Source organism: Antennarius striatus, chromosome 19, assembly GCF_040054535.1.
Source record: "Antennarius striatus isolate MH-2024 chromosome 19, ASM4005453v1, whole genome shotgun sequence".
NCBI lineage: Eukaryota > Metazoa > Chordata > Actinopteri > Lophiiformes > Antennariidae > Antennarius > Antennarius striatus.
The window spans coordinates 8,490,199-8,508,090 of NC_090794.1; the positions used below are offsets into that span (position 1 = coordinate 8,490,199).

The 17,892-nt window shown below is 41.1% G+C and overlaps 1 protein-coding gene across 5 annotated transcripts in view; it reads left to right on the forward strand.

Annotated features, from left to right (window-relative positions):
- Positions 1-17,281, forward strand: part of ccdc85cb (coiled-coil domain containing 85C, b) — a 43,668-nt gene extending 26,387 nt beyond the window's left edge. For 2 of the 5 annotated variants that reach the window (XM_068343352.1, XM_068343353.1), the window contains 6 exons: positions 3,069-3,148; positions 4,376-4,417; positions 8,773-8,877; positions 12,069-12,161; positions 14,059-14,157; positions 15,103-17,281. In XM_068343352.1, coding sequence (XP_068199453.1) covers positions 3,069-3,148; positions 4,376-4,417; positions 8,773-8,877; positions 12,069-12,161; positions 14,059-14,157; positions 15,103-15,192 — 509 coding nt within the window. In that variant the 3' untranslated portion in view covers positions 15,193-17,281. The remainder of the gene's footprint in view (positions 1-3,068; positions 3,149-4,375; positions 4,418-8,772; positions 8,878-12,068; positions 12,162-14,058; positions 14,158-15,102) is intronic. The other 3 variants (XM_068343355.1, XM_068343357.1, XM_068343356.1) reach the window with 3 other exon arrangements.
- The last annotated feature ends 611 nt before the right edge of the window (positions 17,282-17,892 follow it).

Sequence of the window (17,892 nt, forward strand, 5' to 3'; positions counted from 1 at the left end):
GAGATCTGTCCGCAGGTCAGGACAGCAGATGAATCCAGATTAGAGGGTCACAAGGCAGGAAGGGAGGATTAGCAGCTCTAGCCATTGCAGCCTCTTCTTCTTCTACTCATCCAAATGTCATCCTGTCTACATCGGCACTCCCACAAAAAAGACAAGGCTTGACATAGGTTGTTTTCACTTTCCCATATTTATTGTCAGTCCTTAGGGGAAAAATCAGTGTGCAAATAGGGAAAATTCAAACTTAAGTCTTAAGTGCTACAATAAATGAAAGAACGTTATCTAAAAAAATGGAAGACTGTCTCATCTGCATCCACACAGCATCTGCCTTCGCATCCTTTCCAGTGTCTAAATGAGGACAGAACATTTGAACACTTGGTTTTTGAAACAGAACACAGTATACTGTAAGTGTCTGAATTTTTAAAAAGCAAAACGAAAATGAGGATCCTGCGGTAGTGTTAATTTTGTTAAATTCCATTGAACTGTAATTTAAGACTAAATCAACATCCAGTAGAGAGTCTGAGAGGTTACATTAAAGCCTCGTTAAAAATAAAAACTACCAATATGTAAATTGCCTGATTTGGGATCACCATCACCAACAGAGCGTTCAACAGGACCTGAAAGATAGTGAATCATATCCAAGTGAAGACACAGGAAACTGCTTGCAGGAGAACTGAGAGATGAATTGGTTGCCAGGCCTGGATTTTGGGGGAATGGAACGGAATCATCAAGTAGATTGTTCACTTAAGATCTACAGCGGTCGCTACTTATTGGAAAATGAGTGGTTCCGTCCCAACCCCTGCAGTTTTCACATTGAAGTGTCCTGAGTGAGCTGAACAAAATGCCAAACCCCAAGGGGTTTAAAGCAGAGAACAACTTGGGCTACATTGCACTTAGTGATGGAAAATGACAAAAAGCATCTTCGTCAAAATGATGAGGTTCAATGGGTTAGAAGCTCCCTGGCTTAAAACTGAGCATGATTCAAACTCTAGATGCCATCAGACCAAACACTTTCTGCACGGCTCCATTCTTAATCATTTAACCTGTTGGTCATCAGATAAGTCTGATGTCCTACGAGAAAAGTAAGTTAAAATTTTATTTTGGCTAAAATTAGAATTACTAAAGTAAGACTAAAATGCTCCGACATTTAGTTCACTAAAATGTAAACCAGTTGTATGGAGATGGCTAAATATGATTCAAAACTAATAAATAAATTGGACACGGAGTAAGACAAAGAAAAACAAAATAGTTGATGTATTTGATCCTGCAGGAAGTGGGCAATAGTATTAAATGTAAATTCCATTTAAACAAGCATCAACATGTGTGGGTTAGGGTTTTTATTGTCTGTGGATGTGCACAATCCAGGCTGTGCAGAATCCAGGTCATCACTGAATGCCTGCTTTTGTTCCGGGGATTCGGTAAAATGGTGATCAACTCGGTAACACGAATAACAATGCTAGTTAGATTTATTTGGGTCAGTTTATTTGTTGCTCCACTGATGCAACAAGCTGTGGTTTTATGCATGAGTATGTGTGTATCTGCAACATTGTGGTCTTTGTTCTATCTCCTCTCCTCTCTGTCTGTCTGTTCCTCCATTTAAAAAGCACAACAGAATAAATCTGTGTGCGCTGTGTTGTGCTACCGGAGTGCACTTCCTGTGCGTACCTCAGCTTTGATCTGACTGTAAATTAAACATGCCGTTTTTAAGATAACAGGCTCTGAGCCACCTACTGCGTCTAGCTGCAACTCTTCACACAGCTCCTGTCCTGAGTTTGAACTCTGCAGGGTTGATTTATAGCTGTGCAGAACACTGCTTTATCTGGATCAACAGCAATTGGGGGAATCTCTGTCGAGCAATTAAACTGCAGTTGCATTGTTTGTGAGGGGTACACAGCACAGAGACAGATTTGAAAGAGACCTCATCAAATATAAAAATGATTTATGCATCACATGAATGAGTGGCACAGGAGAATGCGTGGAAAATGGTCCCAGTCAAGTTGGGGGTTAAAAATTAGGTCATGCGCTACTAATCTGAGTGGGAATGCTCAGTGCTTGACCCTTGACATCAGGCTACAAGTAGTTTATAGCAGTGTTTTACAAGTTTTTCAGGAAGTGGTCTTTATCCCAGTCACTACAAAAGGTAGATGGATGAGCAGAATAACACATGCTGGGGTTGTAGCTCAGTGGTAGAGAGCATGCTTTGCATGTATGCTGCCCTGGGTTCAGTCCCTGACATCTGTAGCCCTACAGGGGCACAAGCCAGTGTCAACTGTAGGCCGGTCCCAAGCCCGGATAAATGCAGAGGGTTGTGGCAGGGAGGGCATCCAGCATGAAAACAAACAAATATGCGTGTTCATCTACCGGTAAATTGGAAAAAGGATGACATGCTGTGGCGTCCCCTAAAGGGACAAGCTGAAAGGAAGTACATTTCCCTAAATGCAGAGAAGCCCAAAGTTAATTAATAGAAAAAGACCTTAGTATTTGGTGTCTCCTGCATCTCAAAATGCGATTGATTGATGAGAAGTGAAGTTTTTCAGGTGTCCTCTATTTTGCATGTTGGGTATTTGTGTATCTTGTTTTAAGGTTATTGACAAGAGAAGACAAGCTTCTTGGGGAAAAAATCACTGACCTTCTTTGTAACAGTGGAATGACAAAAGGCTGCAAATGTTAGTTTTTTATGTTGTTTTTAATTGAATTATTTAAGTTTTGCTACTTAGAGTTTGATTCAAGCTTTTCTGCATGCTATTTTTTGTAAGGCTTTTCAATGACAATGATATGCAATAAAGTGACAAACAGTTTTTGTTTGTTGGTAAGTAAACATACGATTCAACTGAAAACCAGCAGTCTGGGCAAAACACAGCTTTAGCATTTCTTGTAAGTGTGGGATTTGGAATTTAAGTGCTGCATAAGATCTCTTATTTGAAGCATGAGTGTTCGGTTGCACAGCAACCTTCATAGCGTTATGTGGTCTTTTTGCTCCAGTAGTCATGTCCGCCTGTTTTTCGTCTGAGGTCTTTGAAATGCTAATTGCTTCTCCTTGCCCTTTCTTTTCTTCTCTCTGTCTCCTCCAGATTCCTCCTCCAACTACATCAGGCAGCTGGAGACAAAAGTGCGGATCCTGGAGGACGATAATAACAAGCTCCTCTCGCAGGTGAGGTCCACCCACTTACATACACTCTGTGCACGTTCGTGTTGCTTAGTTGCAAACTGGGAGTTGAGTTCAATACCGTTTGAACTTGGAGCCTCATGACACACCCCTCATGCAACTTACCAGCCAGCCCAACCAAAACATGTGATAATCCGCTCTGATGAGATGAAGTGGTTGCCTGATGCCTCTCCGAAGCCACCCCCTCAAAACAGCCTGCCTGTTAGTTGGAGAATGTGTTTACCCATGTTTAATTCATGGGGAGTCTGTAAGTTTTGGTTCTGAGAAGAGATGTTAGCCCCTTGAGGCGAATGGCGGGAACAGACGAGAGATGAGAGGAGGAAGAAGGAGAGGAGCGAAGCATTAAGTGACAGTAGTAGCGTACATTTCTCTCAAAGTTGACCTTAGTATGACTTTTCCCAAATTCGAAGGATCTAAAGCTGAGTGAGTGGAGGTTGGGGTGTGAGATTGAAGAGGGTGGATATTCTGCTGTGGTTCACGAAGAGTTCACACGTCAGTCTGCAGAGCTGTGCATTGCATACATGAAAGCACAGGCTGAAACATTTTAATTGGTCATGATAAAGGGATCAAACTGTAACAAATTCAAAGTTAAGGCTCATCAATTATTGATAAAAAGTCGTAGATCACACATCCTTACATGTCACTTATTCTGCTTTACGAACTTGTTGGGTTCATTCGAATGCGAATCACGCCGCAGACGGTCAGAGCCGGATTTTTCACAGTTTAAATGGCTTTTTGAATTGAAGTCTTTATTCTTTTTAAAGTGATTCCACTTTTACTCACCCCTCAGCAGATTCTCACGCAGCCAGAGTGCAGGCTGCTATCACTGATAGAAACTTAAAGGATTCTTTTAATTACACCTTAACTGCTACAATTAGCTGCTACCTATTGTCTCACAGCATTCAGGACATGTAATATGACCCTGTCATAAAACCCAATAATAGCTCTTGTTCTTTTTCATGTTTTAAGTGATGATGTACTTTTTCTCTTTAGATTTGAGTTTGGTATGTGTGTGTAGTGATAGAACTCATTGTAGAAACTGAAAATTGACATTACAAAACAATGACGTATTGCCTTAAACTTGAAAACTGCCTTTAAAAATCTTTTTTTTTTTGCTTTTGCATATCTTGTCTCTTCAGGAAAAGTACAGTTCCAACCATTGCTTCAATTCAAGTGCTGAATCAATACACAATCGTGTTTTTGTCTCCCTAGGCTTATAACCGGTATAGCTTATCACAGATACAGACGAAAAAGGTAACACTCTGAAATGTCACTGTCTTTTGGCTCCTCTGCTGATCAGTCGGTTCATTCTCTCTTGCCTTTTCTCTCTTTGACCCTTTCGGTGGTGGGGCCTCTTCACAGCTTTGAGATTGTTTGTTCTTAAATTGCAGAGTGTGGACACAAGAAAAGCAATGCCTGTAGGATGGCGTTCACTCGGCAGCAGAAAAATTGGATGGTGCAATGTAGAGTTCACGTAGACCCATTTCGCACAGGTGCAGAATCAACTCTATTGATCCTGTAGTGTTTGTTGGAAAAGGTTTACAGTTGACGTAATTTGCCTCTTCGCTGTGATGCCAAGTTTGATGGAATGATTGAGATCACTCCCATGTCTGTGCACTGTTAAGCTACCGCCAGCAGCTGGCTTTAATTCATACAAAGCCTAAAGTGCACACATTGTGCTGGAATGACTTCTGATCACTTGGCAACCTCATGGAGATACGTCTCCAGGAAGTCACTCTAACTAGATAATCTCTCACAGGGACACCTTCATTTTTCAATGGCTTGAACTCATTAAATACAAAATGTTTATTACCATGGAACTTAGTATAGCTCATTCCCAACTGTCCTATTTGAATTAATCAAACCTCTACAAAATCACTCATCACCTTATTAACGTTATGCTGCTGAATGTAGCTTTGGTTCAGTCATACAGACATGAAGTGGAGTTGAATTCTAACTCTTGGCAAATGAACAAACTGTCAGGTTAATCGGTGACCCTCGAATTTCGGCCATCCAATCCGTCAATGTTCCATCTGAAACAATGCCATAGAGGTGAATCACACTTGATTCACAGTGACACAGTGATTCAACCTTAAATGAATTAGACTGCCTCAGTTTGAAGAGGTATTCATCTGTGTCCAGTCTCTGCCATGCACTGCTGCGATGCTATGCTAATGATTGAGCACAGGTCGCCTTGGTTGTGTGTGTCTATCTTGTTAAGAAAGTCTCATTCTGTCCTCGGAGTTATTTTGTTTTTACACGGCAGTGTTTGGCACAAGGCACCAGAGGTGAATGAATGCTGTACTGTGCTTTGGTGCTCATCTGAGCTTGTCGAGACGTCTGGTGGGTTGAATAATTAAAGATGCGGGGGCTACACAGGTAGATCAAGGTATCTATAATGCATGGCTAACAACAGGTGGGTGAGTGCAACGGAGAAATGAAGGAACATCTGTTTGGAGTTAAAAATACTGTCTTAATGGTTGTGTCAAAAATAAACTTGTATTTTTATTTGATTATAAGACGTAATGGAAATATATTCTTGTGCCTAACTGAGGAAGAGATGGCGTTTGACTCTTATGCAATAACTTAGTAATGGATTATTTGCCTCAGTGGACATATTGCCTAACTTCCAGTGTTATGAAACTCTTCCGGTGGAAGTTTTGTCCAGCCTAAACGAAACAATAGCCTCTTATCGCTGGAATGTGGACCCTCTGAACCAGCCTTACTGAAGAATGTAACCGTACTTAGAAGAGAAGGAGTAAACTGCAAGGTGCCATTGTAACTATTGACAAAGTCCAGGAAGCACAGGTGAGAGCACTATGAGAAAAACAGGTGTGGACACATGCCATCGCTCGTGCTCTGACATTCCGAGCCTCACGCGTTTACACAATTTTGCTCTTTGACTTTTCTCACACTTGAATCTCCTCATGCCTTTCATCTTGAACTTATCTCTATTAACTCAGAAACGTGTTACAAGTTCACGTCCATTTTTCCATAAACTTGTACTTCTCTGAGTGACTCTGGGATGTTAACTGTTTTATATGGCAGGTTCAGAGGTCCCTCCGTTAGCTGTAGGCTATTGTAGCGTTGAAGTTGAAAACATCCCCTCTTGCTGATGAATGGTTCCAAATGACAATCCTGAAATAAAATAAAAAAAACACTATGGGTCTCTAGGTTTTGGAATCATTTGGATTTTACTGATTCTGAATTTGTTGAGTAATTCTCCATTGTATTTTGCAAAAAAAATTAGACTAACACGGACAAAAACATTCTTGTCACACCAGTTATGATCCAAATAAATGATGCAGAAATAAAAAATGATGCACGGTATTCCACTAAATTACAGGACAAGACAACCACACAGTTATCCTCTCTACACTTTTGTCAAGGTGGCACCAGTCTGGGCTGTCATAAGTCAAACAATAAACGATGCGTGATGCCTCCAGCCCCTCCCTGTCAGCACAAAGTACATTGTGATGGATGGATTGAAGGAGGGGTCAGAGTTTTAGCCAAGAAAACTGCACAGAGTCAACCATCCCAGCTGGTCTGGCAAACAAATCACTCAGTTGGCCATGGTGAAGGTCATCTCAAGAGATGGAGCAAAAAGTTATATGTTGGTCTATAAAGCTGCTACTCCTCCAGATGTGACATTTTGGGCATAGCCAGCTGAAAGACACAGATCCTGCGGAATTGACAGTGATGCAAGCAAAGGTGCAGTATTGAAAGCATAAATATGGAAAAGCAAAGGATAGAGATTGCCAATGGGAGGATTGTGAAGGATTGTGAGCAGGATGCTAAGCTGCAGAAAAGGAATAGAGAAGACAAGGGGAATGCTGATTTTAGTTTTGTGTATATGTGGATGTAACACACAGATAGTACAGAGGTAGACGACACATTCTCAGACTTGCACCCACTGCTCATTGGGCCATTTATCACCACACTTCTCCCAGGCACACTTGTGATCACACACTGCGTCCTGCACAGGGAATGCTGGTGCGTGACATGAGAAATGTCATAAGGAGCCGCGGCGTTGTCGTGTTCAGGCCCACAGTGGGACGCTAGGCTGGATAGCGCCCCCAGGAGCCGGTGAACTTCAGCTGCTAATGAGGACAAATCTTAAAAGCTCTGTTCTTGTGTAATGATCCTTGATGATGACACAAGCTAATACATCCCAGAGCACCGATGTGCCTTTTTTGTAGCACGGCTCAGCAAACAAAAATCAACGTCTCATATGAAGCGCTCGGAGCAATGACATAAGTGTGCAGGTGTGTACGTGTAGGTCGGGGAAGGACCCCCGGAATGAGCCATGCCTGAGCATCATCATATACACAGCAGAGCCTGACCAGTTATAAACTTATGTATCACTTGTCATGTTATCCAAGATGGGTTGTTGGTGTGAGTGTGTGTGCTTGTTGGACTGCAGGGTTCTTTATGAATAATTCAGTTACATCAAATGTATTGCATGAAGCATTTCTCAGTATTTTTCCAAGTTATTTTTGGGCATTTTTCAGCCTTTTTACTGTGTGGAGACGGGAAAGGCAGGAACTGTCTCCACCACACTCTCTCCAATGTTTCCTGTCACCTCTGTCACTATCAAAGGCAACCCCCCCCCCCATTTTTTTGTTGAATATAAATCTGTCCCAAGTACACATGGCATATCGTTTTTTTCTCCAAATCTACATATGTGGAAGATTTGGGGAAGAATTGCAACATTTGCAATGGTGCCATTATGATTCTTTTTTTTTTTTTTTTTTAATGCTATCCTATTAAGTCAGACTTGTGCCTCTTAAACAACTTACATTAGAGTTGTTAAAGATTAGTGTTAATGACAATTACACATGTTAATGGCAGACTGGGGCAGTCAGTGGTATCCACCATCTAGAATAGATTATAAAGTGAAAGGGTAAAGTTGAATCGATAACTGGCTGGCAGAAATGTGAGCGTAGTTGAACTTCTCATAGATTCTTATCTATTAATAAGTAATAAGATACAAAGTGCTGCAGCAAAGATATGCTGGAGATGTGTGAGGTGGTTCAGAAACAGTGGCTTCATGGCGAGGTTTGTCCACCAGAGAGCACTGATGGGTTTGTTGCTCGACTTTAAGCTTAACTATCTGATCACTATGGTAAACATGTTTTCTGTTGTGCTATTTCTTTATCATTATACACAAATAAAGCTAGTGTTGGCCTCAGAAATCCATAATCAGTCAGGCTAAACTGAAATGTTAATGTGTGGTCTGCTGGAACCTATCTCAGCTGGCCATGGACGAGAGGCAGGATACACCCCGGATAATACGCCAGCTCATCACAGAGCCACAAGAAAGACAAACGACCACTCACACTCACATTTACAAACAGCTTCTTGTCACCAATTAACACACTTTATGTAATATGTATGTATATATGTAAATGTTTTTCATCACATAAATTAATGTGATCTTCTGTTCATTCATTTGTATTGTACTTTTACTACAAAGACACAACTCAAAGTACATCTTTCTCAGTTTGTTTTGGGTTTCATAGATCTGATTTCTTGGTGCAGTACACAGTGTATTTCTATGTGACACGACATTGAAGCCTTATGTGTATCTCTGTTGTTTGTGTGCTCAGCAGTGTAACCCAGGTGACCTTCGTGCCCTGAGGAAGGGAATGACACTCTACCACTCAGAGTCCCAGCTGTCCTCACTGCCCCAACGCCAGGACACCATGCACATGGTCAGTACCCAAAAGGCTAACACACACACACACACACACACACACACACACACACACACACACACACACACACACACAGAAAAAAAAAGAGACGGGAAAAAACACCGAGAGGATGAAGTTAGGGCAGGCGAGAGATGAGATAGACTAGAAGAAGAATGGAGGAAGAAGACATGAAAATTAAATGGAGTCAGTGCTTTTTTTTCACGTTCAACTCCTTCCGTCCCTCCCGGAGCCTGTTTGAACTGACTCCCACTATGAAAGTAATAATCCCCTTCAATCCACTGCCATCCCTGACCCTGCCAGTGTCTAGGGAGGAGAGGCTGCGTAATTGTTTTCTGACTGCTTAAGGAAGGTCAGAGCGGGGCCATACCATTAACTAGAAGACTAAACCATCCCAGTGCAGAAATCAATATTGTATTTTAATCACAGGACCCATGTGAGCTGCGCTCAGAGCCACATCCCACCTTTTTAAGCCTGCGGGTCGCACCTGCCTCCTCATGGAAGTTCATGCCGTTCAGCAATATCTGTGAACTTTAACCCCCAAGAACAGACTCTCCCCACGGGATGAAGGACAAACTGCAAATTGTCTCGATGGCTGTCTCGTTGCATTTAATATCTCAGTGTGGGCTCACATGAAACAAGGTCATGGTATTGACACATATTTGCCAATGTGACATTCTGACTAGGACAGAGGACAGAATAGTTTATTTGTAACTCAGTTTAGTGACGCTCAGTCAGGAGCCTCTTTATAACAACACCACACCAACGTCTGACATTAGTTATTGCTTAATATTCATATCTACTGCATTAACTTGCAGGTGAACCCATTTCTTAACTACCTAACATCAAACTTTTTTTTTTCTTCTTGACTATTTAATGTGAACTTGGAAGATGTAAAAAATGCCACTAAAATGAAACAGTATACCCAAACATATAAAAAGTTCCATATTATACGAAACCTTTTCATGGTTTTCCATGAAACTGTTCAAATTTGAGGCCAACTATGACATCATAGAACTCATTTGCTCCAGGACAGAGGTAGTACAGGTGCCTGGAGTATGCTACACACACACACACACACACACACTCCTAAAAATATTTGGAGTTGCTTCCTGATCGTTAGATGAGAAACTAATACCCTTAGCATAAATTCAGGAAAAAAGAACTGATTAACTTATTTTGTGACTCCGCTGACCTTGTTCTTGTGACTGCTCTGCTGTCGTGTACTCATGTTGAGCTGTATACTGACTGATTGCCTGTCCACTAATGTGATTCATTCATGTGTGAGAGCACATTACTGGAAGGCGAGGCAGTGGAGACTGAGGAAAACAGAAGAAGTGAATCCAGAGAATGTAAAGACAGAAGTTGAGCAAAGCAGACTTGTTGTCAGTGCCTTTATGAGTCCGTCAGCTCATTCTTTAGGTTTCGTTATTTGTCTCATTCAGGCCCAAATTCAGGTCAGTGAGTGTCCATGATGCTGTCACTAATAAACATGCAAGAAAGAAGAAAAGAAAAGATGGATAGAGAAAGGAAGCGGCTCACAAACACTTAACAGTCTGCTCAGATTCTCTATGCTTAAACTACAGACCACGGATTCTGACAGCGTTTTCATTCACTCGTCATTCTGAAAGACCTAAATCAGGCGTGTTTGTACATGCGAGTCGACTCCAAATGTACATCCATATGAAGGATAAACATTGCCTGGAGCTGGCTGCATTTCTGCGCCATCCAAATGTGATTCTTTACCAAGCGCCTCCAAATCAAAATAAACTGTAAATCTGGCCCTGATGTTAACGAAAAGTGTTTCCACATTTCAAACAAGAGCTGTAACCCAGAGAGGAGTGCGTCAAAAGGAGGCAGCAGTGATTTACAATTTGCATTTTACTATTTAACTTCAAAATGTACCTTAGAGGACTTTCATAGAAAATCACAATGGCTTCTTTAACCTTAAAGAAAACTAAAATCACAATGTATTCAGTAGAAATGACGTTTATAGGTGGAAAAAACAACAATGTGTAAAACCTGCCAAACAAAGACATAGAAGTCTGAGACATCACAAACAGACTATATACTGTGTATATATAGATATATTTTTTTCCCTCCCCTGACTGGGGAGTAGGATGAGTCAGGTGTAAATATTATTGTCGTTGTTTTCAATTTAAGATCCGAAATCATTCAGACAAATGTTTAGAAAATGTTCTTGTGTTTTCAGAAAACACTCCGTTGTGAAATTTAACAATGATAGTTCTTAAGGCACTTAAACAAGCATTGCTTCGATATTCAAACCAAACGAAAGAAATGATTTAAAGTAGGAAGTGTTGCTTTCATGGAATGCTCAGACATATCAGCTTGATGTGGAGCAGGAACGTTTTAAAATTACCTAATTTGTATTATTTTCTTTCTGCTTGTGATTTTCTTGAAACAGACCTCATGAATGAAATATTATAAATGAGACCCACTTTCATCTACCTTGCTATTAGACAATAACTATCTGTGATTAATATCAACTTTATATACAGTAGATATCATTAATATGTCTGCGGTGGGATTATTATGTTATTGCTGTACCGTGTGGAGCCTAAATGGGACCTGCAGGTGCAGAGGGATCTGACAACCCATCGTCGGCGAGAGGAGAAATGAACTCCGTGGCTAACAGGTCCACGGAGCTGTGTCTAATGCAAGGCCCTGATGCCAGGTTACTGTGAATGGTGCTATTGTGTGTCCCAGAGATCTCTGTGTCCCTCTAACAGAGAGCCACTGTCTGGAACTAACCGGGGAGTAGGATGAGTCAGGCAACCCCTGGTGCTCTTCTTGGCTGGTTGCTCCCATCACACCAGGTTAAATCACAGTGTGCAGGTAGCAGACCTGGCTGGGAGCTGAATAAGTTCTGAATGCAGAAAGGGAGAGAATACCAGAGGGGATGGAGAGGAGGAGATGTGAGCCAGGATGAAAGGGATGGCGTTTTCATTGCGACATTACAATATAGCTCTCTTGTAGGATCACAACTAAACACCCTCAGATGAGACTGTGGTTTATTTTTGATTGTGTAGGATGAAGGTGTGTGGTGCTGTGGTTTCATCTCTACGGCAAGAGATGAGGTTTTTAGATGCTGCAAAGGAATCCCTTAAACCATACATCAATGTTCCAACACAAAACTATTTAAATATTCTTTCTTCCTCTTCTTGTCCCAGGGCACCGGCCGTCTCCCCACGAGTGAGTCGTCCCCCGCCACAGGCTACCTGTCCTGCGTCCAGAAGCCAGAGGCTGTGGTTCATGCCATGAAGGTAGTGTGTTCACAATGTTGATCAGACTTAAGGGAAAATTTAATTGGAAAATGTTGCTTCAAAGACTCCAATTTTGATATTAGTTTCACCAAAGCCAGGGCTTCTATTCTGTGGTGATTTTCTACATTCTCCCAATCACTGCTGTCATACCTTCAAAATAAAATGACTTCATATTCTTTTCATAATCTGATGACATTTGACACAACCAACAGACCTTGGGAACTGATTCCAGAATACTGGTAGTCCTCAGAATATGAACACAAGTGGTTCTGAGAAGTTGATCGTAAGATGAATTGCTCATAAGTCGTTATTTATTCAATCTAAATATATAAGGTCATTTGAGGTTATTTAAATAAGATTACTACTCCAAATTCAAAAGTACTATTCCTTAAGATTTACCAGAAACTAGGCATAAAACAGGAAACAAAACAGGATGTAAAAACAACACATAATGAAATAAAATACAGGTTCATTTCAATCCAAGTCATTTTCGATCATACAGTGCCCCCTCGTTCCTCGCAGTTAATGCGTTCCAGGAACCACACACGATTAACGAATTCCACGATAGAGCGACGAACAATTTATCTTATTATTTACGGTAATTTAAACGTGTTTGACCCTCCCCATACTGATATTAAACCACCTTCTATTTGTTTTACCTTTTCCCACACTCTTACTGACTGTTTAAAACACTTTTGTGTCTCACGTAAATCCGAGACTGACAGAACGTACCGCACTTCCAGATGCCGTCAGCCAAAAGAATGTGTGTACAGTATCACATGACTTTCTACCAAAAATTTGCCATGAGGTAAAGTCGCGAGTGCTGGTGCGTGGATGCGCGAGGGCGCGCTGTACAATGGTTTTAAAAAAAATACATGGAAACATAATAATCAAGTGTACGTCATTTCACTTGACTTTGCATCTGTCTGCCACAAGTATTGGAGTCTTAAAACTCTTAAATGTACATAATATCAAGTTACTGTATAGTAAATAAAAATGAAAATCATATAATGTTATATTACAACTAGCAGGAACCTGTGGAAATTCCACGATAAAACAATAATAATACAGCAAACGAAGTAATTATTGTTGGTGAGAGGCAGAGTTGTCATCAGAGAGATAGCCACCACTAGCTTCACTCTTCTTTACTTTATCATCCATGAAACACAGTAAAGTATCCAAGATGTATCTGATGCTGTTTGATGCTCAAAGAAGCAACAACAAACAAGAACAAGTGGGGGAGATGAGTGTTAGAGATGCGTGGACGCACCTGTGCTGCTCCGTGGGGGTTGTGGCAGAAAGGGGAACTGCAGTACAAAAGTTAGATGTGGTGATGTGCGTTTGTTCGTATCTCCAAGTGTTTGTAAGTCAAATGTTTGGATGTTGAGGACTACCTGTTTTCCTTAGGTAACAAAATTCGTTTGATGATAAATGTGAAATACATCCAAACTTTTAGTCATACAATCACAGTTTAAAACCTGGCTCACCTTCACAAGTAAAATAATAAACAAGGCCTGCACTCAGCAAATCTAAATCTGTGTCTCATCACCCAAACCTGAACAAAAACTAGTTTTCTAACACAATGGCTCTCTCGATAATTACATTATGGTGACAACAGCATGTTTCTACTGCTCTCTTACCATACGCTGACCTTTATTTGCACTCCTCCAGACATATCAATTACTTGGGCCCAGGCTATGGGATGATATTGTGATTTTATTATGCAATCTGCCTCCATGCCAGAATCCTCCTGAAAACTTAATCAACTCATCTTTCTTCCAACATCCACCCCTACACAACAGTTTAAAATCAATTTGCATCTTTTCAAGATATCTTGTAGAAAAACAAAAACAAATGAGAACTGAAACAACACACTCGTGATTCTGTCTGCCATCAGGTGCTGGAGGTGCATGAGAACCTGGACAAACAGGTTCCAGAAGACTACGAGGATGATCTCAGCGAAAAAGAAAAGGCCATTGTACGAGAGATGTGCAACGTAAGTCTGATATAAAAATTCCTCTCCTGATGTACCTGAGCACGTCTTTTTCTGATTCCAGCTTCCTGTAAGCAGGAAAGCTCCTCTGGAGGAGGTAGAGAACACGAGAACAGAGTGGATCACTACCACATGTCTGTACTGTAGGCTTGCGTTGCTTTAAACAAAGGAGCCTTCTTCCCACGATACTGCTGTTTCTTTAATGGTCAGTTTGTGCATTCTCTTCTTCTGGGTTCAAATCAGGTCAGTTTGAGCTGCTTTCACTAATGAGGAAACCTCATTTTGATTCATTTGGTTTGGAATGTCACCGTGTACGCAACGCACCCTCTTTTTTCCTCCCCTGTCTCTTTCTGTCTCTTTATCAACCCCTCCCCACCATTCCACTCCCTCGTCCCCGTTTCTGTTCCACAGCCAAACTGAGCAGGGGCTCGTAGTTGAGCTGTCACGGCAATTAAATGGGAGCGGCAGGAAAAAGAGCACATCATCTCCCCCCTCTAAGCTTCACCCCTCCATTCTTCCACTCTTCCATCCTCCCTGTCATCTCCCCCATCTTCTTTAGCTGGTGCTGAAATGCCCAAACCATGATAAAGGGTTGCTGATTACAGTGAAAAAAAAGAGTTGGCCCAGCTGGGTTCGGCTGAGGTATGTGACAGGGCAGGAATCTGGAGTCCTACAATAGCACCTCTGTTATATCATCGGGGTCCCTGGGGGCCCCTCTGGCTCTCACAGAGAGATTTCAGCACCAGAGATCAGCCTCACTGTGTGTATGTGTGTGTATGTGCACTCGACACGAAGTTTCTGCAGCTCAAAGTCAAAACTGGGAACATTTGAAGTTTGTTTTTTCTGGCTTGCCATCCTCTTTCACTATCTGCCTCTGAGTCCTCCAGTCTCTTTCTGGATATCTTTCTCCTCCTCTGTCAACTCCTCTTTTTCTGTGTCTGTTTGCAGGTGGTGTGGAGAAAGCTGGGTGATGCAGCGGGATCAAAGATGTCCGTCAGACAGCACCTCTCTGGGAATCAGTTCAAAGGTCCACTGTAGCATGGCAACTGGAGGAGGAGAGGGAGAATTCCGGATTTACAGTGCCCACACTCACCTGAAGACAGCTCTCACTATCTGCGCCTACATAACCCATCATGCCGTGCTCCCGACTGCCTATAGCACACAGTATATCTTCAGTGAACACTCATAAAGCTGGTTAATAAATGGACCTGGTAGTTTGTCATTCACATGTAAAATCCTGCTTTTATTTAAAAGCTTAGAACCATCCACAAATGGCTTCAAGTTTTACGGATTTGCCACTTTTTAATCACTCTTTGGGAAGATTTCCGTGCTACACACTGATCTCCCTCTGTAAAAGCGATAAATGTGCTTCAGTTGTATTCCTTTATCGCATAGCACAGCTACGCTACACCAAGCTAGCAATATGACATGGTTTTAAGCACAGGCCCGAAAAACCGCAGGGGCAGAGATCCCTTTATGTGTCGCTGGGAAGTGAAGGCAGCATCATGGCAGTACCTTCAGATATGTTAGTACCTCCTATAGAGACCCTAGCTCTTGTCACATGTATTGCCCCCTAGTGGTCAACAAGTATAACTAGCATTAGCGATCAAAAGTGTTTACTAACGTGAAACCCACTGTGACCTAGCGCCTTTTTCTCATAAGACAAGTCTATGGATAATAATATCTAGAGATTACTGTTAACTTGTGTATATTATGTATAAAACCATAGCACTACTTCATTGTTATTGTTGATTTTGCTTTGTCTATTTTGTATACTAGTGTGGCCATGTGATCAATGATTAAGTTCGACAAGCACACACAACCGGACCTTACACAGGGTTTGCTTTTTTTTTCTTTTCTTTTTTTAAAGAATTCCTTTCCAGTTCGATGGCTAATATTAATTTTTTCTGTATTCTCTGAAAATGTATCAAGTCATTACCTAATCAAAGCATCTCCATGGGATAATAATGGGCAGATAATTATCTTTCTTTGTGAAATGAACTCAAGCTGTGTGCATGCTTGACAATCATTTTCTCAGGTTGGGAGGGCTACAGCTTTACCTTTGCCCATCTGTGACTGTGTGTGTGTGTGTGTGTGTGTGTGTGTGTGTGTGTGTGTGTGTGTGTGTGTTTGCGTTCATTGAGTGCATGGGATGAAGAATGACTGGTTCTCTTGCAGCTGTAGCATCTGCATGCAGATCTTTTTTTTTTTAATGGTTACAGCTCGGTTGATGACTGCTGAAGGCATTTGCTGAATCTACGCTGAAGTCTCATCACATTAATGGCAATAAAACATTCAGTATTAAACCCAGTGTTTTGATTTGGATCATTCCCAATTCCTATTGTGTAGATTTACCTCACAGGAGATGAAAAAGTTTTTGTGAGCTCCTCCCCTGTTGCCATAGATTCAGCAGGTGTTTTAACGCAGTGCATGTTTCTTAAAGTCCTATCTTTTTTTTTTTTGTAGAGTGTAAGTCTTCCCTTAGATGTCTCCAAAAAAATACTACCATTTAAAAGCGAGTATTTCTTGATGTCAGAATGAACACTGTTTATGAAAGTATTTATTGCCAGGTGTCAGAGATGGGAGAGCTATCAGTAACCGAACTGTTGTGTTTAAATGTATTTACTCAATAGTAGACAAGTTTAGTAACTGACAGCTCAGGCTCTCCCATCTCCAGTGTTGTTTGTTCCAAATTAGAACATTTCTGGGGCTACCCTCAGTCTTCTCCAATAATGGGTCGAAAATAAATCAAAGTGGGGGTTTTTTTTTTCTTTTTAAAAAGTGTCCTTTTTTCTAGGAACTGATTTGAAGCCATGATACAATTTTGAAAACTTGATGTATGGCATTTGATTTTAAATGTGCCACTTTTTCTGCATGGTGTTTTGATTTGGAACACAACTCTCTTGTTTTGTTTTTTAAAAACCTCTAGTGTTTTCTTTTGCATATATGATAAAACCACAGTACAGAATTCTAGAATCTACAGCGTATATGTCAAATTTGGTAGTAAATAGCATGGCTGTAACTTTTTTCCAAGGATTCCTCTGATATGAATTATTTGACAGACGAAAACGTGAATAGGCCACTTTTAGAAAAAAAAATTGGAATAAAATAAAGTTGTTTAATGAGAGTGCCGTCTCTATTTTCTTTGCAGGATTTTCTTTGCAGTATACGTTCTCAGCGGATGAGTTCGCATGCCCCCTGCTGGTGAAGTACTGGAACTACACTGAAGCGCAGTTACGTTGTGCATATCAGTTTTCCGACCTTCTTATCAACGAACATTGTGATTTGATTGAAACATCGAAACCGCCTTCCTGTGTGACAGGAAGGCGAGTTCATTTCTTTCTGACAAAGAAACTGGCACAATAACTTTGCTTTAAAAAAAAGTCAATTGGAGGCACACTTTCAAGTATTTTTTTCCTCAAGCCCAAAACAGATCAAGTCAGGGCTGATCCAAAACCAAATTGTCACTCACAGTAAAATGACTGTCCCAATGTAAAAATTTAATCTAAAGGATCTTCACCACGCCAAAGGATCTATGGCTGATTTTCAAGCTCTACGGTTGATGGCCAACAAAACTCAATGCCATTACGAGAGAATCAATTGACCTGCATGTATTTAATGGGGTCCTCCCCTCCAGTGTTCTTTGGAGAAATCCATATACAGTATTAGCTTTCGTGGAATCCTGCTGACAAATGAACCACTGAACATTAGAAAACTTTTTATTCATTCACAGGGACA